Here is a 26009-nt window from a genome sequence, read left to right as displayed (position 1 = left end):
TCCCACCTTTCTGATATCTGCCATTGGAACTTTTATTCACTTAGTTCTGTGGGCAGGCTTATAATGCTATCTTCTTTTAAAAGATTTATTGATATGTAGTTGATTTACAATGATGTGGTAACTTCTGCTGTATAGCAAAGCAATTCAGTTATACACGCACACATATCCATTGACCCATTGACCTCTTTTGCCAAGTTTATAGCCACCCCACTAGTATGTGCCCGTTCAATGGAAGCCTAGATTTTGCAGTACCCTCCTATTTCTTCTTCTTTCTCTCTCTCTCTTTCATCTTTGTTCATCCCACATTTTGTTGTTGAATTAATGGCTCTAGAAAACCCTTTTAATGATGTATTGTATTGTTCATTTTCCTGAGGTCTCAATATGTGTCTTAACACAAAATTCATTGAATTATCCATTGCTTCCTATATGCCAAATTGTGTATTAAACTCTGGATCCAGTGACCACCACTGCATGGTTAGCTTCTCAAACAACTCAGTCTTGGATAGGAGTTATTCTCTTAAGGCATAGACATTTATAGTCCAGCTGAGAAGATAAAACTTACACAAGGTGACCAAAAAGGATATGATAATGTTAGCTCAGAAAAATAACAGAGATTTTCGTGTAACTTGACATTGAATTCTCTAACCTCTGGAATTGAAAAGAGCTGGTTGGGAATTTTTTAACTCCATAAGATCCATCTCCAAATTTTAAAAATATACACACTTTAAGATAAATAAGCCTACCTTGTATGATCACATTGATTTTGTATAGTTTTATGTGATTTCTGAAAGTTACAATTGGATTTTAATTATGGCCTCCTAAGCGTATAGTAGATATAAATGTGAAAATTAAAAATGTAAAAGTAGTAGGAGAGAATAAATGTAACTGTATAATACTAAAGAGAAATCTGTGACAGTGAGGGCATAACCACAAGATAGAATGTTGATACACGACTATATCAACATTTAAATTACAAAAAACACAATAGACGAGGTAAAAATGCAAATAGCCAACTTCAGATATATGGTGAGAAAGAGTTTAGAGAGGAAGAGCTTTTATAAATCAATAGGAAGATATGTGAAATGACTAATAGAAAGATTAAGACCACGGCAGCAATAAACAAGTAAGAAATATCTGTTACCAATAAAAATGCTTTTAAAGTGCAATCTTATTAACAATATAAGTGCAAAAGAAAATAAGAATTAGATATCACTTCTTAGCTTTGGAATGATATACTCAGAATGGACACTCACAGCCCTTGCTTGTGGAAATGAATGTTGATACAACTTTACCCAAGGACAATTGGAGTACACACACACACACACACACACACACACACACACACATCTATATCTGTATCGATATTTAATCTCCCAAAGAAAGTGCCTTTTGTCTCAGTATTTTCACATGCAGGAATGTATCCTAAATAAATATTTGTGTAACTGAATAAAGATATATGTAGACATTAACTAATAAGGAATTACTTAAGTAAATCCTTTAAGGGACACTATCAATGTTTACAAATGGATGAAAAATAACAATTACAGTAAGTGTTTTTAAAGCCGTTTTGAGAGCCTATGATGAGATATAGCACATTTTCGTCTTTGTCAAAAAAGAAAGAAAAAGGAAAATTAGTGTGTGTGTGTGTGTGTACACACATTTATATAGTAGATATATGTGTATATTGACAGGATGGGGATGTCAAGAGTAATGTATGGAAATAATAATCCAGATGTTTGTTTCTGGGTGGTAATTTCAATAATTTAATTTTTGAAACACTTTTTGTCATGTCTTTTTAAAAATTGTTTCTCATGGGGCTACCTTTTTGCTCCTCATATAGACAAGCTCTCTAAGGACAAGGAATGTGTCTTTTGTATTTTCCTCAACACTGGGAAGGGGCTGGGCGTATGATGCTGACAAAATAGTTGTCTTATGAATGAAAGTGATATTATTGGTACCAGTTTGATCACTGTTGTTGTTGTTACTGTTATTTTTGATTCAAACCAATAATTGCTACGGGTACTTCTGAGAGGTCAGTTTCCCTGTAGTTCAGCAGATAAGGTGAGATAACACACATTTAAATATCTCTGTGTTCCCAAAGGACTTCTATATTGCCAAGAATCCAGCATTTAGCAATAACCCCTGCCTTGCCATAAGCTGCAGCAAATGACAAGAGGAGAGGAATAGCTATTTTGATATTGTCTGTCAAAGCATTTTTGTTTGTTTGTTTTGGTCAGAGCTATAGCTCCAGATTAAAAGAAAGTATTAATGTAGCTTTGGTATAACCTCTGGCTTATCACCTGACATAGTCCAACTATTTCCAAATGAGTCATACCTGTCTATTAATATCATTCCTTTGTGAGATGGGTGAGATAGGATCATTTTCCTATTAAGTTGAACTATTAAGATTTGGATATTTATATTACAAATCATTGGTTCAGGAAGGAGAGGAATGGTCAAGCAGAGCTTGACTTGTTTTCACTTTTTCCTAATGCTGAGTTTTTTTAAGCTGGCTGGAAAGAAAATTAGTTGTCATTTATTTTACTGGATCCTACCAAAGCTAATTGTCTTTCTCAGAGCCTCTGGGTTCATTAATAGTAGGACACAAGACAAGACAGCAGATATCCTGAAATGTGACAGTTTAGCTTGACCTGTTGTTCTGTGAAAGGCACTAGAAGTTTTTTTTATTCTTTTTAAATGAGCAAAATCTACAGTCCATTTTCTGATTGGCACTGGGAGAAAGCAGTGAGCTTGTTTGTATCAGCATGGCACAAACCAGAGGTTTTCTTCTCTAGAAATGAGTCACCGCCCACCAGTTCTCACCCCGGCCAATTGTTCTTCCCATGGAGACAGCTGTGGTTGCTGGGAAACAAGAGCCTGCATGTCTATGTGTTCATTTCTTCATCCACTCATTCATTCATCCATCAAATACATATCAAGCACTTTCTTAGGCATAAGGCACTCTTATAAACACTTGGGATATATCAGTGAACAAAATTGATGAAAGCTCCTACTTGCATACAGATTACATTCTTGCTCCAGACCACAAACAATAAAAATGATGTCAGAAACTATTGAGTCCTGGAAGAGCTGGGGAAAGTTAATGAGGATGCAGTGGTCAGGGGCCACCCCATTGTAGATAACTCGAGGAGGGACATTGCAGGCCTAGTGTTTTCCAGGAATAATAACGAGGCCAGTGTGACTGGAAGATGTGGGAGATGAGACCTGGAACCAGATCAAGGGGGCCTCACAGGACACTGGCAGGATGTCGGCTTTACTCTGAGTGAGGTGGTGGCCACCGGAGGTTTTTGAAGGTGGAGGGATGGAATCTGACTCATAGGTGAAGGGTTCCCTCTGGTTTCAGGCTTGAGATGAGACCAGATGGGAGCCTCCTGGTGGTGGATGCAGGAAGACCAGTTAGGAGACATTTAGCAAGCTGGTCCCCTTCCTGATGTTCACAAAGGGACATTAGTAAGTATGGATCACTTCCAAACCTTGGCCACGTGGGAGGAACTCTGCCTGCAATCAAATGCAGTTGGAAAAATGCAGCAATTTTAGCCTCTACATTCTGCTTGGAAGACAGAGGGCCTCCCATTTGTCATATTTGTCCCATGCAGAGGACTGTTCTGACCGCTACCAATGATCCATTAGCTTCTCTGTCACTGGGGATAAAAATGCAAAGCAATGAAATGCTTCATGAGTGCAAGAGCATCATTTCTTTTTCTAGCTGTTCTTTGTCTATTTGATAACAAACTAAGGAGGAACTTAGAAATTAAAGCAGAAAAGAAAGTCAATAGTTGGTAAATTAATACCAGACCTCAATATTAGTAGGAACTTGGTTATAAGATTTAATAGTATGCATGTGTTTCTTTCTGTTTGATTGCTTAGTGTGAACTGGTTCCAAGGCCTCTGACTCACTGTATTTGGGCCGTTCTGTGTTAGTAACAATGACAAGTAATATTTACCACCTACTTATACTGTGCCAAGTACTGTATTTGTTTGCATTGTCATATTATTTCATTAGACCTTCAGAACTTCTCTACAGATTAGGTATTCTCATTGTTCTCACTTTACAGATGAAGAAATTAGGCTCAGAGAAGTTACAATGAAGCCAGTATATTAGCTAACCCCAGGCTGCCTAATGCTAGAATCAAGCCCCTGAACTCTACCCTCTTCTCTTTCACTCTGCTCTTTTTAATTGGGAAAAATAGTTCAAAGGTTAGTGTTCCAAATAGAACTGAAGCTTTGTGTTTAAGCAAATTTATTTTGTTTTTCCTCTTCATTTGTCAGTTTCCCAAACTTTCAAAGAGGACAGGAAGACCTGCTAGCTGCTAGGAAGACAGTATTTCTTAAGTCTAAGAAATACACTTTGAAAAGTACATTAAATCTTTTGGGAGAGGTTTAGCAAATAATTGCAAAGGTCACGGATAGTTGAGTCTTTGGGCTAATGGCATTCTGTTAGGATTACATTTATATAGAAATATTATTACAGGGTATAGAGAGACAGCTTGTAGCAACCAAGAGCAGTGCTCTCTACCTTTGTCCCCAGTTTTCAGGCTACAGGAACAATTCCCCAGGTATTTCTTTTGCTGTGGCTAGGAGACAGAGGTTTATACATATCCCAACAGCCAATATATGCACTGTTTCAGGTGTCTGATTGAATTATAATCGGTGTGAATTCTGTCAGTCTTGTCGTGGAGATAAACTCTTGTTTAGTACAAGCTCTTTGTGGAAATACAACTACTTCTGATAATGGCCAAGTAATTCTCCCTTATCAACTGCTCGGGGCTGATCCGGAAATCAAAAAAGGGAGCTCTTTCAATAAAGATTCCGATCTCTCAGAAACAAGGCGAGCTCTGACATACAACATTGCCATCTCATTCCACTGCATCTAAGCAAAGAGAGGCTCTCCACTTTCCTGCATGCCATTCAGACACCGGGAGTGAGAAGCCCTTTCTGTTAAATGGGCTAATTTCCTAAAGTTAGAAAGAAACATCACACATATTTTGCTGTCTCTTTTGATACCATCAAAGCAATCACTGAGTCGAGAATATCTTATAAAAGGGAATACATTTCTCATTAGAATACATTTCCACAAGATAGGTTGGTCAAGTAAGATAGGAGATTATTGTTCTGAAATGACTCAGTAAGCCATTCGGTAGACTGTTCCAGTGAACACTTGTAGAGCTAAGATTTAAGATATTATATTGTATGCACTTTAGGGGCAAACATTTTAGCACTTAGCTTAAATTTGGCATGGAATCCAGAAGTCTAGATTCTCACTTTGGCAGAGGCAGCATCACTGTCATTTGGTTTCTTCCTTATGAGAATGATAACTTTGGACTAGGTTTGTGCATTTAACTGGCAACCCAGGATGGGATTAAGATGGTGGAAGAGAAAGACTGGAGCTCAACTTCTCTCCTAAAAACAACAAAATTTAAACCAAATGCTGAGTAATCTTCAACCAAATGGACCAGAAACCTTCAAAAAGATATCCTATTCCAGAAGACAAAGAGGAGGCCACATCAAGAGGTAGGAGGGGCGATTATACAATATAAGCAACCCCATACCGCCTGGGTGGGAAGCCCCACAGACTGGAAACTAACTGGCTCACAGGGACTCACCTACCGGAGTGAGAGTTCTGAGCCCCACATCACACTCCTACATGTGGGGATCTGACACTGGGAGAAAGAGCCCCCGGAGCATCTGGCATTGAAGGCCAATGGGGCTTTTGCACAGGAGCTCCACAGGACTGGGGGAAATGGAGACCCCATTCTTAAAAGGTGCACACACAGATTTTCACATGCACTGAGTCCCAGGACAAAACAAGTCTCCGTAGGAATCTGGGTCAAACCTGACTGCAGTTCTTGCAGGACCTCCTGGGGAAACAGGGGTGAATGTGGCTTGTTGTGGGGGAAAGACATTGGAAGCAAAGTTCTTGGGAATATTCATCAGTGTGCCTTTCTCTGGAGGTGGCCATTTTGGGAAAATCTTGCCCCACCCATCAGCTCTGAGAAGCCCCAGGCCAAACAACAATCCAGGTGACATCCCAGCCCTGCCCCTCAGTAAACAGGCTGCCTAAAGACCCCCCAGGCACATAGCCACCTCTAATCTCACCCAGAGACAAAGCCCCATTCACCAGAGGTATAGGAATCGGCTCCACCTACCAGTGGGCAGGCATCAGTCCCTCCCATTAGGAAGCCTACAGCAAGCCCCCATACCAACTTCAGCCACAAGGGAGGCAGCCACCAGAAGTAAGAGAGGCTACAAGTCTATTATCTGTAAAAAAGTAACCACACCAAAAAAAAAAAAAACCCTATAAAAATGAAAAGAAAGAGAACTATAACTCAGATGAGGGAGAAAGGAAAAACCCCAGAAAAACAGCTAAGTGATCAGAAGATTCTCAGCCTCCAGGAAAAAGACTTTAGACTGTCGATGTTGAAGATGATGCGAGACATTGGAAATAAACTGTAGGCATAATTTACAGGAAACACTGAGCAAAGAGATGCAAGATATAAAACTTAGGAAGAGATGCAAAACACAATAACTGAAATAAAAAAATTCACTAGAGGCAGCTAGCAGCAGAATACAGGAGGCAGAAGGACGAATAAGCAAGGTGGAGGACAGATTAATGGAAATCATGGATATGGAACAGAAAAGAGAAAAAAAATTGAAAACAAGTGAATAGTGTCTCAGAGAACTCTGGGACATTAAATGTACCAACATCTGTATTACAGGGGTGCCAGAAGGAGAAGAGAAAGAGAGAAGGGAACAGAAAAAATATTTGAAGAGATAATAGCTGAAAACTTCCGTAACATGGGAAAGGAACCACTCACTCAAGTCCAGGAAGTGCAACTGGTACCATATAAAATAAACCCAAGGAGGAACACCCTGAGACACAAATTAATCAAACTGACCAAAATTAAAGACAGAGAAAATCTTGAAAGCAGCTAGGGAAAAGAAACAAATAACATACAAGAGAACCTCAATAAGGTTACTGGCAGATTTTTCAGTGGAAACTCTGCAGGCCAGAAGGGAGTGGCACGATATACTTAACATGATTAAAGGAAAAAACCTCCAACCAAGATTACTTTACCCAGCAAGGCTCTCATTCAGATTTGAAGGAGAAATCAAAAGCTTCACAGATAAGCAAAAGCCAAGAGAATTCAGCAACGCTAAACCAGCTTTACAGCTAATACTAAAGGAACTTCCCTAGATGGAAAAGAAAAGGCCACAACCAGAAACAAAAGTTCCACAAATGACAAGGCTCACCAGTAAAGGTATAGATACCGTAAAGATATGAAATCATCCATGCACAATTATGCCAACAAAATCAGAATTCATGAGAAGAGGAGGGTGCAAATGCAGGACACTGTACATGCACTTACAAATAAGAAACCAACAACTTAAAACAATCTCTTGTATATATATAGACTCGTATATCAAAACTTCAGGGTAACTGCAAACCAAAATCTACAATTGATACAGAAACAAATAAGAAAAATCAACTCAAATACAACACTAAAGGTAGTCATCAAACCACAAAAGGAGAGAACAAGAGAAGAAGGGATGGAAAAAAAAGCAACAAAAAAAAGCCAAAGCAATTAATAAAATGGCACTAAGAACATAAATATCAATAATTACCTTAAAAGTTAATGGAATAAATGCCCCAACCAAAAGACATAGACTGGCTGAATGGATACATAAACAAGATCCATAACACAGTCTGTCCTCATGAGGCCCACTTCAATGCTAGGGACACATACACATTGAAAGTGAGAGGATGGAAGAAAATATTCCCTGCAAACAAGAATCAAAAGAAAGCTGGAGTAGCAATACTCATATCAGACAAAATAGACTTTAAAATGAAGAATATCTTAAGGGACAAGGAAGGTCACTACCTAATGATCAAAGGATCAATCCAAGAAGAAGACATAACAATTTTAAATATTTATGCACCCAACAGAGGTTCACCACATTATATAAGGCAACTGCTAACAACCTTAAAAAAACAAATTGAGAATAACTCAATAATAGTGGGGGGCTTTAACACTCCACTTACAGCAATGGACAGATCATCCAGACAGAAAATCAATAAGGAAACACAGGCCCTGAATGAAGCATTAGACCAGGTGGACTTAATATATATTTATAGGACATTCCAACCGAAAGCAACAGAATACACATTCTTCTCAAGTGCACATGGAACATTCTCTAAGATCACATACTGGGCTACAAATCCAACCTCGGTGACTTTAAGAAAATTGAAATCATATCAAGCATCTTTTCCAACCACAACGCTATCTGACTAGAAATCAACAACAAGAAAAAAAACTGCAAAAAACACAAACACATGGAGACTCAACATCATGCTGCTAAACAACCAATGGATCACTGAAGAAATCAAAGAGGAAATTAAAAAATACCTAGAAGAGGAGTTCCCATCGTGGCATACTGGTTAATGAATCTGACTAGGAACCATAAGGTTGCGGGTTCGATCCCTGGCCTTGCTCAGTAGGTTAACAATCCGGTGTTGCCGTGAGCTGTGGTGCAGAACATACAGATGCGGCTAGGATCCTGCATTGCTGTGGCTCTGGTGTAGGCCGGCGACTACAACTCCAATTCGACCCCTAGCCTGGGAACCTCCATATGCCACAGGAGCAGCTCAAGAAATGGCAAAAAGACAAATAAATAAATAAATAAATAAATAAATAAATAAATAAATAAATAATACCTAGAAGAAAATGACTACAAAGATAATGACACTCTAAAACCTACGGGATGCAGCAAAAGCTGTTCTAAAAGGAAAATTTATAGCGATACAAGCCCACCTCAGGAAACAAGGAAAAGCTCAAATAAACAAGCTAAATTTACATCTAAAGTAGCTCAAGAGGGAAGAACAGACAAGACCTAAAGTTAGTAGAAGGAACGAAATCATAAAGATCAGAGCAGAAATCAACGAAATAGAAACAAAGCAAACCATAGAAAAGATCAATGAAGCAAAAAGCTGGTTCTTCGAAAAGATCAACAAAATTGACAAATCCTTAGCCAGATTTATCAAGAAAAAAAAGAGAGAGGACTCAAATCAATAAAATTAGAAATGAAAAAAGAGAAGTAAGAACAGACATCATAGAAATACAAAGGATCATAAGAGACTGCTATATGCAACTATATGCCAATAAAATGGAAAACCTAGAAGAAATGGACAATTTCGTAGAAAAGTACAGTCTTTCAAAACTAAACCAAGATGAAATAGAAAAGATGAAGGGACCAATCACAAGAACTGAAATGGAAACTGTGATTAAAAAACTTCCAACAAACAAAAGTCCAGGACGAGATGGCTTCACAGGTGAATTTTATCAAACATTTAGAGAAGAGCTAACACCTCTCCTTCTGAAACTATTTCAAAAAATTTGGAGTTCCCATCGTAGCGCAGTGGTTAACGAATCTGACTAGGAATCATGAGGTTGCGGGTTCGATCCCTGGCCTTGCTCAGTGGGTTAATGATCCAGCATTGCCATGAGCTGTGGTGTAGATTCCAGATGCAGCTCGGATCCCACATTGCTGTGGCTCTGGTGCAGGCCAGTGGCTACAGCTCCGATTAGACCCCTAGCCTGGGAACCTCCATATGCCGTGGGAGTGGCCCAAGAAATGGCAAAAAGACAAAAAAAATTGCAGAGGAAGGGATACTCCCAAACTCATTCTATGAGGCCATCATCACCCTGATACCAAAACCAGACAAAGATAACACAAAAAAAGAAAACTACAGCCCAATTTCACTGATGAACATAGATGCAGCAATCCTCAGCAAAATACTAGCAAACCAAATCCAACAATACATTAAAACGATTGTACATCATGATCAAGTGGGATTTATCCCAGGGATGCAAGGGTTCTTCAATATCCGCAAATCCATCAGTGTGATACACCACATTAACAAACTGAAGAGTAAAAACCATATGATCCTCTCAATAGACACAGGAAAAGCCTTTGACAAAATCCAACACCCATTTCTGATAAAAAGCCTTCAGAAAGTGGCCATAGAGGGAACCTACCTCAACATAGTAAAGGCCGTATATGACAAACCCACAGCGAACCTCATTCTCAATGGTGAAAAGCTGAAAGAATTCCCACTGAGATCAGGAACAAGACAAGGATGTCCACTCTCACCACTACTATGCAACATAGTTTCAGAAGTGCTAGCTAGCCACAGCAATCAGAGAAGTAAAAGAAAGAAAAGTAATCCAAATTGGAAAGGAAGAAGTACAACTATCACTCTTTGCAGATGACATGATACTATACCTAGAGAATCCTAAAGACTCTACCAGAAAACTGTTAGAACTCATCCAAGAATTTGGCAAAGTCGCAGGATACAAAATCAATACACAGTAATAGACTGCATTTCTATACACTAACAATGAAAGAGCAGAAAGAGAAATTAGGGAAGCAATCCTATTTACCATTGCATCCAAAAGAATAAAATATCTAGGAATAAACCTACCCAAAGAGACAAAAGACCTGAACTCTGAAAACTATAAGACACTGATGAAAGAAGTCAGAGATGACACAAATAGATGGAAAGATATGCCATGCTCTTGGATTGGAAGAGTCAATATTATCAATACGACTATACTACCCCAGGCAATACAGATTCAATGCAATCCTTATCAAATTACCAAGGACATTTTTCACAGAACTCGGACAAAGTATTTTAAAGTGTGTTTTGAAGCACAAAAGACCCACAATAGCCAAAGACATCCTGAAAAAGAAAATGGAGCTGGAGGAATCAGGCTCCCAGACTTCAGACTATACTACAAAGCAACAGTCATCAAAACTGTATGGTACTGGCACAGAGACAGAAATACAGATCAATGGAACAGGATGGAAAGCCCAGAATTAAACCCACGCACCTACACCCAACTAATCTATGACAAAGGAGGCAAAAATATACAATGGAGAAAAGACAGCCTGTTCAATAAGTGGTGTTGGGAATACTGCACGGCCACATGGAAAAGAATGAAATTAGAACACTCCCTAACACCATATACAAAAATAAACTCCAAATGGATTAAAGACCTAGATATAAGACCAGACACTATCAAACTCTTAGAGGAAAATATAGGCCAAACACTCTCTGACATAAACAACAGCAACATCTTCTCAGATCCACCTCTTAGAGTATTGACACTAAAAACAAAAATAATCTAATGGGACTTAATGAAACTTTAATATTTCTGCACAGCAAAGGAAACCCTAAATAAAACAAAAAGACAACCCACAGAATGGGAGAAAATCTTTGCAAGTGAATCAACTGACAAGGGATTCATCTCCAAAATTTATAAACACCTCCTATCGCTCAATACCAAAAAAACAAACAACCCCATCAAAAAATGGGAAGAAGATCTAAGCAGACAATTCTCCAAAGACATGCAGATGGCCTATAAACACATGAAAAGATGTTCAACATCACTCATTATTAGAGAAATGCAAATCAAAATCACTATGAGGTGCCACTTTACACCAGCCAGAATGGCCATCATCAAAAAGTCTACAAACAAATAAGTTATGGAGAGGGTGTGGAGAAAAAGGAACCCTATGACACTGTTGGTGGGATTGTAAATTGGTGCAAGCACTGTGGAAAACAGTATGGAGGTTTCACAGAAAACTAAAACTAGAACTACCATTTGATCCAGCAATCCCACTCCTGGGCACCTATCCAGAGAAAACCATGACTCTCAAAGACTCATGTATTCCAATGTTCATTGCAGCACTATATGTAATAGCCAAGACATGGAAACAACCTAAATGTCCATCAACAGAGGAGTGAATCAAGAAGAGGTGGTACACATATACACAATGGAATATTACTCAGCCATTAAAAGGAATGAAATAATAGCATTTTTAGCAACATGGATGGACCTAGAAATCATCATGCTAGGTGAAGTTAGTCAGACAATGAGACACTGACATCAAATGCTTTCACTGATATGTGGAATCTGAAAAAAGGGCACAACAAACTTCTTTGCAGAACAGATGCTGACTCACAGACACTAAAAAACTTATGGTTTCCAAAGCAGACAGGCTTGGGGGTGGGGGTTTGCGCTGGAGTCATGGGATGGAAATCCTGTAAAATTGGATTGTGGCAATCATTGTACAACTATAAATGTAATAAATTCATTTAGTAATGAAAAAGTAAATAAAAATATGCAAATAAATAAACTGTCAACCCAGAAGCCTCTGTTCAGGTAAAGGTGTTTAGTTTGGTTCGCTTAAAGTAGTAGTGCTTTAATTATGCCAAAATTAGAAAAAATCATGCAGTTGCACACAAATGTCTGGATTCCGTGAAAGGTTTGGAAAAATCAGATGATCTGGAACTTTGGGGCCTGAAAGTCCCAAATAGCAATAGTACCTCAGAGCAGTAGCCCAGCGGGGGCCCTGTCAATGCCAGCTGTCTTCCATGCCTGCACCACTTCATGTGCTGACATTATTTGTCCACACCCTGCGTGAGATCATCTAGGAATGAGATGCTGTGATGAACCAAGATGTCATTTAGTTACCCATGAGAGGTCCTTTCTAGAATCTGTAGTGATGTTGGTCATAGCCAACACACCCAAGTTTATTATAGTCTGGATTTACATTGCTATAACATCTTGGTTTGGTAAAAAAATCATGCCTACTAATATATTGGGTTGTTTTATAATTGAAATGTAATGTGCTACAGTTAGTACCATTAAAATCCAACCACTTTAGCTGAGTCTTCTGCATAGTTCATTGAAATTTACTCCTTTCTTAGTTTTTTGCATCAGACATGAGACTTTCATTTGGGGTAGGGGTTGGCATTTAGTTAGCATCTGGCACTTTTATTTCTAGAGAAGTCTCTTTCTTCTTAAATACAGCTTAGGTTGCTTGTCTGGAGAAATGATTGAATATTCTTATTTGTGAGTAGAAAAGTTTAAGGCTGGATTTAAGTGCCTAAAATAGTAGTAGGAGTAATTATAAACAGTCTCCAAGTTTGGGGGCTGCCCTACTGCATGACCTCTTGAGACAGGATGTAAGCTACTTAGATACAAACACAGAGGTAAAGCTACACCTGATTTCATACTTTGCAGCTGGGCTTGAGTTCAACTTTAATGGAGCCATTTAATGGGTGATTATATGACAAGCATGTGAAAGTGATTTCTTCTTTTATCTCAGTGAATTTCACTTGAACTGTGCCTAAACCCCTTTCCACCTTAGCAAAAGGAAGACTTTATGTATGCCCACAGTTACTCTGCTAATGGTCTAGACAACCCTCTGGTTCCTATTCTAGGTTAATTTTGAGACAAAGTCAATGTTCCTGTTTATGCTGCATTTCTCAACATTCTTAAATACCAAGTTACTAAGTCTCTAGAGCCAGTTTTTTGGTTTTTTTTTTTTTCTTTTCCTGGTTTTTGTGTGTGTGTGTGTGTGTCGTTTTGTCTTTTTAGGGCCACACCCATGGCATATGGAGGTCCCCAGGCTAGGGGTCCAATCGGAGCTGTAGCTGCCGGCCTACACCACAGCCACGCCAGATCCGAACCATGTCTGCGACCTACACCACAGCTCATGGCAACACTGTGTCCTTAACCTACTGAGCGAGGCCAGGGATCAAACCCACAACTTTATGGTTCCTAGTCGGATTCGTTTCTGCTGCGCCATGAGAGGAACTCCTCTTTTCCTGTTTTTGACTTGTCTGAAAACTTGCTCCTCGATCCATACCTCAGATTCTCTTATTTGGGTATAACATTCTGAGAGGCAGAGCTATAAATTTCTCATAGCCTTTAAGGTTAATTAGTTACTATGATTGAGTCCATGGCTCAAATGGACACATAACAGAAAATACCTTCCAGAAGATCTTAGGTGCATCCTGAGAAATTTGAGCACCAAGTACCAAATCCAAGATGCACCTAACTTCTCGTTCCTTGAATGCTGCCATGCTGTCTCTGAGATGGGTGTATCCTTAGACATGGGCGGCTACAGAGCATTTCTAGTGGGCTGTCCTTTGGGCAGGCTTCCTGTAGCTAAAACACCAGTTGGCTCCGAATATTCAAACGGTCATTGTCATTCTCAAAGTTGTTCATATCTAGAAACTTTGTTGACAAAATCTGAGACTTCACATCCTTGGAACTCATCTTTTTATCTTCAGAAGACTAAGGATTTGTAGTTCAGGCATTCTCTTTTCAAGCCCAAAAATATAATGCAGAAGCCAAAGAGTTTTTACCCCCCGATACATGTTAGTTTAAAAATGAATGCAAAACCCTACTTAGGTTGCTTTTCCAGTTTGAAATTCCCAACAGTTTTAATTTTATTATGAAAATAAAGTTTGACTTTATTTTTGCATCAGTTGAAGGAAATGATAAATTGTATACCCACCAATTTTTGTACTTCTGTACACACATTTTGTATTGTACGACTTAAACTACCTTTGGCACATGAAGCAGCATTCTGTAACAAAGTACTGAGTTTGAGTTTTGTTTACACCTTCATAAATCATGCAGATGGGATCTGCAGCTATTCCCAGCTACACATGATAAAAATACCCTGTGCCTTGCTGATGTTTCTGGACCTTCAAGGTTCGTAGGCTGATCCTTTGCAATCTTGTGAATTCTTGGAAGTTTATCTTTCCTCTCCTGTTTTTAGGGTGCCCCTGAAGTTGCTTGGTGCAAACCTCTTTCATTTTAGGTAGACTTTCATCCTCCTTCCCCCTCCTCCTCCTCTCCCCATCTCCCATCCTTTCTTTTACTATAAAAGAGAAGGAATCTGTTAGTAGTCAGTTCTTCTTGTGGGCGACTGACTAGTGACATTTGTAAGGAATGTGTTCCTGTCAACATATTCTGTGCTAGTCCTGCAGTTTTAAAATACCTTAAAGCTTTGTTTCTTGTTATAGGAACTTAAAACTGGTTATACCACAGGGAACCCAGAAATCATCCTAAGCCTTTAGACTGGCTCTGGGTATAAACCTTTTTAAATTCTTTCAGAGGTGACTGGGATTGGAAAGTGCAAGTAAGAAGTGACCACATCTGCTGAGTCCAAACCTATGCCCCTCCCAGTGAGGGGGTGGGTGACCTCAGTGAGAACTCAGATGGTGCTTCTGGAATTCCCCCTGGAATCAGCTGAGGCCAAAGTCCTTTTTCTAAAAAAACTGTCCTGAAGGAGGAAGAAAGCATAGGACACAATGATAAGTACCCACTCACTCCACAACCTCCAAGAGAAAACATCCTGCTCATCAGACAAAAACAAGTGATGCACAGCCATGCAATTTGTGAAATATATTAGAACACCTTGTTTTTTAAAATTAGCCATTTTAGTTTACATAGAAATAACCACCTGCATCCCATAATCCAAGCAACCCTTTCCCAGACAGCTGGGTTGCACCACACACCGTGCTGCTTTTTCAATGTCTCCTCCTTGACATCGTTCCAGGTCGGCGCCCAGGCCCAGCCCCCGTGGTGCCCGAGCACAGGTTCATCCTCACCTTCAATTTAACCTTCCTCCTCTCGTCCTAAGTGACATACAGGTGTATTTAATTTCCTGACCCAATTATGTAGGTAATGTTGAGTGAGAATTTCAAATGTAAGATTCTTTTTAAACCTCTTCCGCCATCATCTGACTTTCCAAATAAAAAGATCCGGTGTCCTGGAATGTACCACGGAGTCTTCTTGCTGTGTGACACGAGCTCGAAAAAAAAGACATGTGTCCTTGGTGTTCTTTCATGAATGGAAGTTTTAGAAGCACACGGGCCCAGTGCCCTTTATAGGTGCCCTTTCAGCTGCTTTCTCACCATCCGAGGGAAGTAGGTCTTGGGGAACTGTTAATGCTGTCTTCCAAGTTGGAAGCTTTTTTTAGAAATGCAAACAGACCAAAGAATGGATAAGTGATACATAGAGATTTCTGGCTACTAAAAGATTTACATTGAGACACAATTAATGTTCACACCAAACGTATAAGGCTGATGATTTTATTTTGTTTTTATAATGATGGTGGTGGGGTGCTGAGCCCAGTGAGGTTAGGAGACATGCCCAAGGTCACATGGCTAGTACTTGAGAAAGAATGATGCTTTCAACCCTGCTTTAGTTACTTAATGAGTATATAGACCATGGATAAGCTTCATTTCCAAAGAAAGAAAGAGAAGGGAATTGAAGAGAAGAGGATTAATGGAATAATAACTGCAAATCACTTAGCCCAGTGCATGGCACATGGCAACTCCTCTGTAAGTGTTAGCAAGTATTGTTGCCCTAGTATCAATTCTTTGAGGACTTTCTTTCGTGGAGAATATTAATGATGCATTATTTCTTGCTTGTGAGATGTGAAGTTATTGACTTATCACTACTGGGCTTGGCATGTTGAGCCCTGTTTCTGTTTATTAATGTGATGAGGTTACTTGTGGTGAGGGTAGGTCCCTGCTGTGCAGTGGCAGTAATTATCAGTGTTGCTGTGTGGCTGCAGGAACCGATTGCTAGCAAATGCTGGTTTCTTTCTTTCTTTTTCTTAAAAAAAAATCCCATTATATAATTTAACAATCATTTTGTTCCATAGTGAGATGAAAAGAATTTAGCAGCTTTCAGCTGGAGCTGAATGGCGAATCAAATTATAGAAATCACTGACATTAGTGCCCAGCTATGGCAGGATTGTTTCCTCCTGAATATTTGAAAGTGTTTTGTCCAATCTAATTTTGAAAGACTGGAGTCACTGGGCTTCCATTGCTCTCCTTGGCAACTGTAATTACATGGCCCAGTAGAGCTCAATAGTGGGGCATTTTCTCCAGCTGATATAGGCACCATCGATAAATTTGTAGAGGTCTGGTCACTGTTTTTCAAAGTGGGATTTGGAGAAGTGGTGCAAACATGTTTTGCTCACTGGAGAAAGTGTTCTTTTCTTTCTACCGAAGGATGTTTCTTTGGCCCTTCCTACAGCTGCTAAACCATGATATACATAAATGGGGTTTTCTTTAACATTGTATTTTTAGCGAATTCCCCAAACACACAGAAGTAGAACAACATAATGTGCCCCAAACTAGCTCCAACTGTCTTCAGTCAGTAGTCAACCATGCCCCATCTACATGCCCTTCTATTTCTTCCCTTCTGTTATTTTGAAAAAAAATCTCATCACCTTTTTTTAATGCTAGTAAAATACACACAGCATGCAATTTACCATTTTAATACTTTTAAAAAGTATAATTCAGTGAGATTAAGTACACAATGTTGTGCAACCATACCTCTGTCTAGTTCCAAAACTTTATCATCACCCCAAAAGGAAATTGTGTACCCATTAAGGCAAGTGCTTGGTAGCCTAGTGGTTGGTTTCTATCTCTGAAGACTTGCCTATTCTGAATATTTCTATGAAAGGATTCATACAATGTATGGCTTTTTTCCTCTGCCTTCTTTCAATTAGCATAATGTTTCCAAGATTTATCCACACTGTATCATCCATGTTGCATCAGTACTTCATTCCTTTTCATAGCTCACTGGTACTCTGTTGTATGGATATATCCATATTTTGTTTATTCATGTAATGATGGACAATTTGGTTATTTCCACCTTTTGTATATAGTGAGCCCTGTTGCTGAACATTCATATGCAAGTTTTTGTTTGAACCAGTTTTCAGTCTTTTAGGGGTATATACCTAGAAGTGGAATTGCTAGGTCATGTATATGGTATTTCTGTGTTTTAACTTGTTGAGGAACCATCAAACAGTTTGCCAGTTTATATTCCCTCCAGCAATGTAGGAGGGTTCAATTTCTCCACATTCTTACCAACAATTTATTTTCTGCTTTTTCTTTTTTTGAACCAGTCATCTTAGAGGGTGTGAAGTGGTATCCCAATGTGTTTTGCTTGCATTTTCCCAATGACTATTGCTGTTGAGCATCTTTTCATGTGATTGTTAGTCATTTGTGTATCTTTGGAGAAATGTCTATTCAAATGTTTGGCCCATTTTAAAATTGTATTATTTATATTTTTGTCATAGAGTCATAAGAGTTTTTTTTTTAATATATTCTGGATACTAGACCCTTCCTACATATATGATTTGCAGATATTTTTCCCATTCTGTGGGTTGTCAATTCACTATCTTGATAGTGTCCTTTGATGCAAAAAAATTTAATGTTGATGAAATCCAATCTGTCTCTTTCTTTTGTTGTTTGTGCATTTTTCTTTGGCTACATCTGTGGCACATGGAACTTCCTAGGCCAGGGATTAAATCTGAGCTTCAGCTGTGACCTATACCACAGCTGCAGCAATGCTGGATCCTTAACCTGCTGCACTACAGTGGGAACTCCTTGTCTGTGCTTTTGTTGTCATAGTTAAGAAACCATTATCATAGAAATTTATCCCATGTTCTCTCCTGAGAATTTTATACTTCTAGTTCTTATATTTCAGTCTTTGATCCATTTTGAGATAATTTTTTGTATGTGGTATGAGGTGAGGGGTTAACATCATTCTTTTCATGTGGCTATCCAGTTGACCCAGCACTATTTGTAGTAGAGACAGTGTGCTTCTATAAAATATAAGACCATTTTATCACATAATCACAGTACTATAGTCACACTTTTAAAAAATGTCAACCATATTTCCTTAGTATCAGCAAATATCTAGATTCTAGATTGTCTCAAAAATTTTATCAGCTCTTAAAAAAGAATTGGTATCTAGATAAGTTGCATCCATTGAAATTTGTTAGTATATTTTTTAAGTGTTTTTAAATCTGAAGACCTATGCTCCATCTTTTTTTCCCCCCTTTTGGTATATATTTGTTAAAGCAAATGGGCCTTTTACCCTTGGAGTTTTCCATTCTAGGGTATGTTGATCATATCCTAATGATGTAAAATGTTCCTCAATCCTCTAAATTTCCTATAAATTGGTAACTGGAACTATAGGCTTGATCAGATTTAGGTTTGGGTTTTTGTTTTGTTTTATTTTGTTTTTGACAAGCTTCCTCCTTAGGTGAGGCTGTGTTGTTCTAATCAAGAGAAAAATAATAGCTGGGTATTTCATTCTTTCTTTTTTTATTTTATGTTAACAACCACTAGTGATCAGTGCCTGAATCTGTTAGTTTAAAACACTATTGTAAAATAGTGATATTCTAATTCTACTGTGTATTCTTCATACATCAGGAATGGAATATTTGCTTTTGGTGCTTTTACCTCTTCTATTATTTAATCACTCTCTGGTCAAACCTGTGTAAGAAATACAGGGTAAATTCTTGATTTTTTTTTTCCCTTTATTTACCAGACTCAAATAAAAAGTTGGTTCTTCCTTTCCTTTAAACAGTGTCAATTATATTCTTTTTGAGGGATATCTTTATTAATGCACATAATTAAGCATATTTAAGGTGTTTCAAGACATTGCAGTTATTACTCTTATTGATGTTCAAATTATTCCATCTTTAATTAGTGAGAACTTCTTGAAGTTGATTCCTCAGTCTTTTCATTTTTTTACCTTTTATTTATTTATTTTTTAATGTAAGTATAGTCGATTTACAATGTTGTGCCAATTTCTGCTGGGACCCAGCATAGCAAAGTGGGCCACAGCAAAGTGACCCAGTATATATGTATGTATGAATGTATTCTTTTTATTATATTATCTTGGTCTATCCCAAGAGGTCAGATATATTTCCCTGCGTTGTACAGTAGGACCTCATTGCTTATCCATTCTAAATTTAATAGTTTGCATCTACTAACCTCAAACTCCCAATCCAGTCCACTCCCTTCCTACCCCCTTAACAACCAAAAGTCCATTCTCTATGTCTATGAATCTGTTTCCATTTTTTAGATAGGTTCACATGTGCCATATTTTAGATGTCACATATAAGTAATATCATATGGTATTTATCTCTCTTTCTGACTTACTTCATATAATTTGATTATCTCTAGTTGCATCCATCTTCCTGCAAATGGTATGATCTTATTCTTTTTTATGACTGAGTAGTATTCCATTATATGTATGTATCACATCTTCTTAATCCATTCATCTGTTGTGAATAGTACAGCTATGAACATAGGGATGCATGTATCTTTTTGAATTATAGTTTTGTCCTGATGTATACCCAAGAGCGGGATTGCTGGATCATATGGTAGCTCTATTTTTAATTTTCTGAGTTACCTCCATACTGTTTTCCATAGTGGTTGTACCAGTTTACATTCCTACCTCCTCAGCCCTGTCTAACGTTATCCTGTGGTCTCTGATCACTCTGGCTCTCATATATGATAATTTTAGTGTTTTTATTGTCTAAGAACATGGTCTATTGTGGCACTTTTCAAACTTCCTTACAAAAGTTCCCAATCAATCTCTATGCTTCCACTCACACCCTGGAGAAGATGGGAGGGTTTCGTTACCCTTTGTAAATTCACAGGAAGGTAAATCAGAACAAACATTGAAAACTCCTTCATGAAACTCATTTCATGAGTTTTATTGAGTTTCACCTAGGCATACAGAATAAGAAGAGAACATTATTTCTGCCCAAAGATTTTATAGCTTGGTGGGGGTGTCTTTTAGGACCTGTTGACATGGTGCTGATGTTAGGATGTACATGGACAAAGCCAAAACCATCAATGTTATTTATTTCACTATAGCTCTGTTTTAGTTCTGCTTCTAGTGTCAAGTCAGAGATTGATTGCTAGTCATTCTAAATTCTTTTCATATAATTAGTTTTTAAAGTGACTTCTGTTGAAAACATTTTGAAGAAGAGAAAGTATGGAAATTGATGTGTTTTTCTAAACCTATAAAATGAACGTAAAAGCAGATAGATTGCTTTTCCTCTTCTAGTCTCTACTTCTCCATTAAAGGAGATGTTTATTTTCTGCCTATTTTATAAAGTTGCTGAGTACTGTAATGAGTTTATATTTATAGAGAACTTGCAGCTTTTTGGATGAAAGGTGCTAAATTGGGGCTTATTGTTTATTGAATTCATTTGATATGTCCAGCCTCCTGGGAACATTTGCTGAAGTTAATTAAAAGTGGATAGTCTTCATTCTGACAGCTTACAGAGTCAGTTCCAAACCAATAGCATAAACAGTGCACCCTTCTATTGTTCTAACTTGGAATTGCCTAGACAACCACAGCTCTTTCAGACAAAGAATGACCTTAACTTTTGTAGGGAAGATGAGTTTGACCACCAGATTAAAAACACAGGGGATAGTCTTAACTATATCTGAACCACCTAGCTACCCTCATTTAAAACAACTACTTAGGGAGTTCCCATCGTGGCTCAGTGGTTAACGAATCCGACTAGGAACCATGAGGTTGCGGGTTCGGTCCCTGCCCTTGCTCAGTGGGTTAACGATCCGGTGTTACCGTGAGCTGTGGTATAGGTTGCAAACGTGGCTCAGATCCTGTGTTGCTGTGGCTCTGGCGTAGGCCGGTGGCTACAGCTCTGATTGGACCCCTGGCCTGGGAACTTCCATATGCCACAGGAGCAGCCCAAGAAATGGCAAAAAAGACAAAAATAAAAGATAAAAAATAAAAATAAATAAATACTTAGAATATGGAGATTTTCCTCATTTTCCAGCTATAATTTTCCAATTGGGAAATTAAAAATAATCTTTATTTTCTATTCTTTTGGGAACAAATTAAGATAAAATTTATGTTTTTATATGTTGTTTTATGATCACTTTTTCTTTGCAGGAATGGCATTTCAAAGCAGCCGACTGGGACTCTTTATGCTTTCTTAATGCATGGAAACTGTGAAGTGTAACTATAATAATGGCATGTTTGCTTCCTTTGCCAGTTGGTGATGGAGTTTTGTGGCGCTGGCTCTGTCACTGACCTGATCAAGAACACGAAAGGTAACACATTGAAGGAGGAGTGGATCGCATATATCTGCAGGGAGATTTTACGAGTAAGTGGCAATATGGGATATCTGGGGAGGTGTTGAACTCTGTGCTGACCTCGCACTGATTAATTCATAAACATGTTAGAAACCTCCCTAGTGCATCATTCTAACAGTGATGGTGGCAGTGGTTGTGTGTTGTGGTCTCTGTAATGGAAGTGTGAGCCATTCTGAATGGGTGTGTGCACTTTGATTTGGAGGGTGAACATTGGGTAATTTCTCTTCACCTGGGATTCATTTCCTATGGGATTTCCACAGCCACAGCAACACAGGCGCCAAGCCATGTCTGCGACCTTCACCACAGCTCATGGCAACGCCGGATTCTTAACCCACTGAGCGAAGCCAGGGATCGCCATTCTCATGGTTACAAGTTAGATTCATTTCTGCTGCATCACAATGGGAACTCCCGGAAATCTGATTTTTAGATCACAGCAAAACTGTCCCACTTAGAAAGTGGATTATTTAAGGATATTGTGATCACTCATTTGAATTTTTACTTTGTAAAAGTTTATAACTAATTTAAGTCTTGTAGTGACTTTGGCCGTTGTAGTACATACAACCTAGGTTAACTGATTTTACCTTGAAAAAAATTCCTTGCAACTTAATCTCTAAAATCAATCAAAACAGCTGGACAAGAATGTGCCATTTCCCCACTTTTGCCCACAGATCCTACAATCAGACAATCTAGACAATTGTGCCATATTTGCTGAGTTCAGTTTAGGAAGAAGAGGGAAGTTGATCACATTTTAGCTTGTTTAGACTAGTTTAATTATTTCTTACTACTAATGAGGAGGCTATTACATGTCCACTGAGCATTCTTACTAGGTCTTCTTGGCAATTATTTATTTATTTATTTACTTATTTATAAGCTCTGACTTCTTAATATAGGGAACAAGAAATAAAAGATTGCTCAGTGTATCCAAGATATGCCTTTGACAGCTAGATTATGTGCTGGGGATAGATGGATGGAAGGAAGGCAGGCATTAAAAAATTATGTTATTCGTTTGATTCAAACCATATTAGGCAAAAAACAAATAGAAAATTAAGATTGTAAATAACATTTGTATTAGCATAAAAAACAAAATTCTTAAAAATAAACAGAAAGATTGAGTGACTTCTACACTGAAAATTATGAAATTACAGAAAAATTAAAGAAGCCTTTATTAAATGGATTAATTAATTCTAATCTCTGAATTAGAATGCTCAATATTGTAACAATGTTATTTCTCTCCAATTTGATCCTTGGTTTCGCTAAACTGCCTATCAAAATACCTCTAGGTGTATTTGTGGATCTTGACAAGCTGATTCTTAAAACATTATATGGAAACACAAAAGGCCAAGAATAGCCAAGGCGATTTTGAGGAACAAAGCTGAAGAATTTATGCTGCCAGTTATCAGGATTTATTATAAAGCTTCTAAGTAATTATGGCTGAATGGTATTATCACAAGAATAGACAAATGGCCAACGAACAGAATGGAGACTTTATGCACAGCCCCACTTCAGATGGATACCTAATTTATGACAAAAGCAGTGCTGCAGTGCAGAGGAAAGGGTGCTTTTGTCAGTAGGTAGTACTAGATCAATTGACTATCCATAAAAACATGCTTTATACCATATTTATATATACCGGCTTTATGCCATATTTAGAAATTAATTCCAGCTGGATTATGGATATAAATGTTAAAGATATAAAAAATAAATCTCTTAAGAGAAAATATAGGCTACTACCTGCTACTCCTTTTGCTTGGAGTAAGCAAAAAGATTTCTCAATCAGAAAAAACAAAATTTGAAGGAAAAACAGTGAGGTCTGGCTGCTGATCTCCTTCACCTCTCACATGTATCTCCAAGTATTGATCTACCATTGTATAAAGTTCATTTGAATTTCAGATTTAGAATTTTACCCATTCAGGAAATCCTGACAGATTATTTAGTCATCCAGACCACCCCGTGGGTACCAATAAGCTACTGAGTGTCCAGGACTGGCTCTGCCTACTCTGCCTTTCTAGACTCCTGGGTAACTCCCAGGGGATCTTCTGTGTGATCCACAGGGATCTACAAGCAGCAGGGAGGTTTCACCCCATGAGTATCTCTCAACAACTGGCTTTAACATGTGTGAAAACATGGTTCTCTTCCTTTTTCCAATACATTCTCCCAAATGATACTGGTATTTGAGATAAGGCGACCCATTGGAGGGGATATTCAATTACCCAAAGGTGATCACCAAAACCTCTCCTGGCTACAAGAAGTTTTCAGAGATAACCCTCCATGCGCCATGTGATTTCATTAAATACAACCTCTGGCTCACTTATGTGCTCTTGTATCTGCTTCCATCCACTTTGGTGATAAAAGAGGAAATGGAATCTTCAATCCCTCTTTTTTTTATTAGTTTGTTTTAATTATTAAAATATAATTGATTTACAATGTTGTGCCAGTTTCTGCTGAACAGCATAGTGACCTAATCTACCTGTATCTACATTATTTTTCTCATATTGTCTTCAGTCTCTCTTTTAGTGATTCATGAAGTGTTAATATGTTGTGAAAACTGTACATTTTAATCTGTTTGATGCCTCCTTTAAGCCAAACTGACTAGATAAAAAAGATAATTTTTTAAGACCCAACCGGTGCCTCCAACTGAACTGTCTTATAGTTTATGTTTACTGATATTCCTAAACATGAACATGGACCTATTGGGGCATTTGTATTCTCATGCTGAATTTCCTCAACAAAAGGGGATTCAGATGTCTAGATTTTTTGTTTTCTTTTTGTTTCAACTTCATCTTTCATACCATGGTTTTACTGTGGAGAAAAAAATTAAAAGTACAGACAATCATAAATAAAAAATGACAAAATTTGAGTATCTAATACCTTGAATTAGCAAGCATTAAGATAATTTGCTCCAGGAGTTCCCGTCGTGGCTCAGTGGTTAACAAATCCAGCTAGGAACCATGAGGTTGCGGTTCGATCCCTGGCCTCGCTCAATGGTTTAAGGATCCGGTGTTGCCCTGAGCTGTGGTGTAGGTCTCAGACACGGCTCAGATTCCACGTTGCTGTGGCTTTGGTGTAGGCCGGCAGCTACAGCTCCGATTAGACCCCTAGCCTGGGAACCTCCATGTGCTGCAGGTGCAGCCCTAGAAAAGGCAAAATTACAAAAAAAAAAAATCTTTAGATCCAGCATTGCCCTGAGCAGTGGTATAGGTCTCAGCTTGGAGCCTTCGTTGCTGTAACTGTGACATAGGCTGGCAGCTGCCGCTCCAATCTGACCCCTAGCCTGGGAGCTTCCATATGCCGTGGGTGCGGCCCTAAAAAAGCCAAAATCAGAATAATTCATGGAGAAGTAAAACACAGTCAAGTTTAGATGTCACTGAATAATTATTTTACGTAATAAGCAAAAAGTCACAAATATCATAAATTACTAAAAATGCCAGTGACAAGCATCAAGAAAGGAAATGGAAATTGCTGTTCTCCTTTTTCTAATGTGCAACACTGGCTCAAACCAAAAGGAAATTTTCTTGGCTGGTCTGAGAGATGCTTTATTATGCTTAATTGAAATTGTATGACAGAAGGTAACTTTTAACCTTTCAGTTCAAGATTGCCCCCCAAAAGTGGAGGATTCATTTAAATCAGTTTTCTGTACAAACTCTGTAGATGTTCCTTTTCCCAACTGACAAATCGGGGTGGTCCTCGCTGTTCACAGAACTATTAGCTGAAACATGTGCATGTCGGAACCATATCATGACTTGGGAGGTTCTTTGTTACCTGAGACCAAAGCTGATATGCAAGTGTTTCATTTAACACAGTACCGTGCATTGCAAGGGCTGCCTGTATATTTCAGTTTATATTGATCCATAGCCTGCATTTTAGAAAAATTGAACATTGTGCTGCATTTAGAATTATGACCACATGAAAGATATGAATCAAATAAGGAAAGTATCCCTGGATGAGTTTAAATTTGGAGGGGAGAAGGGGGTAATCATTAACATCCAAAATAGTTATTTTGCACCTGGGGTTATATATTCTTATTAACCCTTCTCAACTCTCCATCTCTCTAGGGACTGAGTCACCTGCACCAGCACAAAGTGATTCATCGAGATATTAAAGGGCAGAATGTCTTGCTGACTGAAAATGCAGAAGTTAAACTAGGTAAGAACAGAATCCAGTGGCCCTAAGAATT

General features: G+C 38.3%; 1 protein-coding gene across 10 annotated transcripts in view; it reads left to right on the top strand.

Moving 5' to 3' along the window:
• Positions 1-26009, top strand: part of TNIK (TRAF2 and NCK interacting kinase) — a 405478-nt gene that overhangs the window by 247262 nt on the left and 132207 nt on the right. For all 10 annotated transcript variants that reach the window (XR_007135784.1, XR_007135793.1, XM_047786473.1 and 7 more), the window contains 2 exons: positions 21736-21846; positions 25888-25978. Coding sequence is in view for 8 of the 10 variants with exons in the window: in XM_047786473.1 (XP_047642429.1) it covers positions 21736-21846; positions 25888-25978 (202 nt within the window). In the remaining 2 variants the exon portion in view is untranslated. The remainder of the gene's footprint in view (positions 1-21735; positions 21847-25887; positions 25979-26009) is intronic.

This window comes from Phacochoerus africanus, chromosome 1 (assembly GCF_016906955.1).
Source record: "Phacochoerus africanus isolate WHEZ1 chromosome 1, ROS_Pafr_v1, whole genome shotgun sequence".
Classification (NCBI taxonomy): Eukaryota; Metazoa; Chordata; class Mammalia; order Artiodactyla; family Suidae; genus Phacochoerus; species Phacochoerus africanus.
This window is presented reverse-complemented; position numbering and strand designations above follow the sequence as displayed.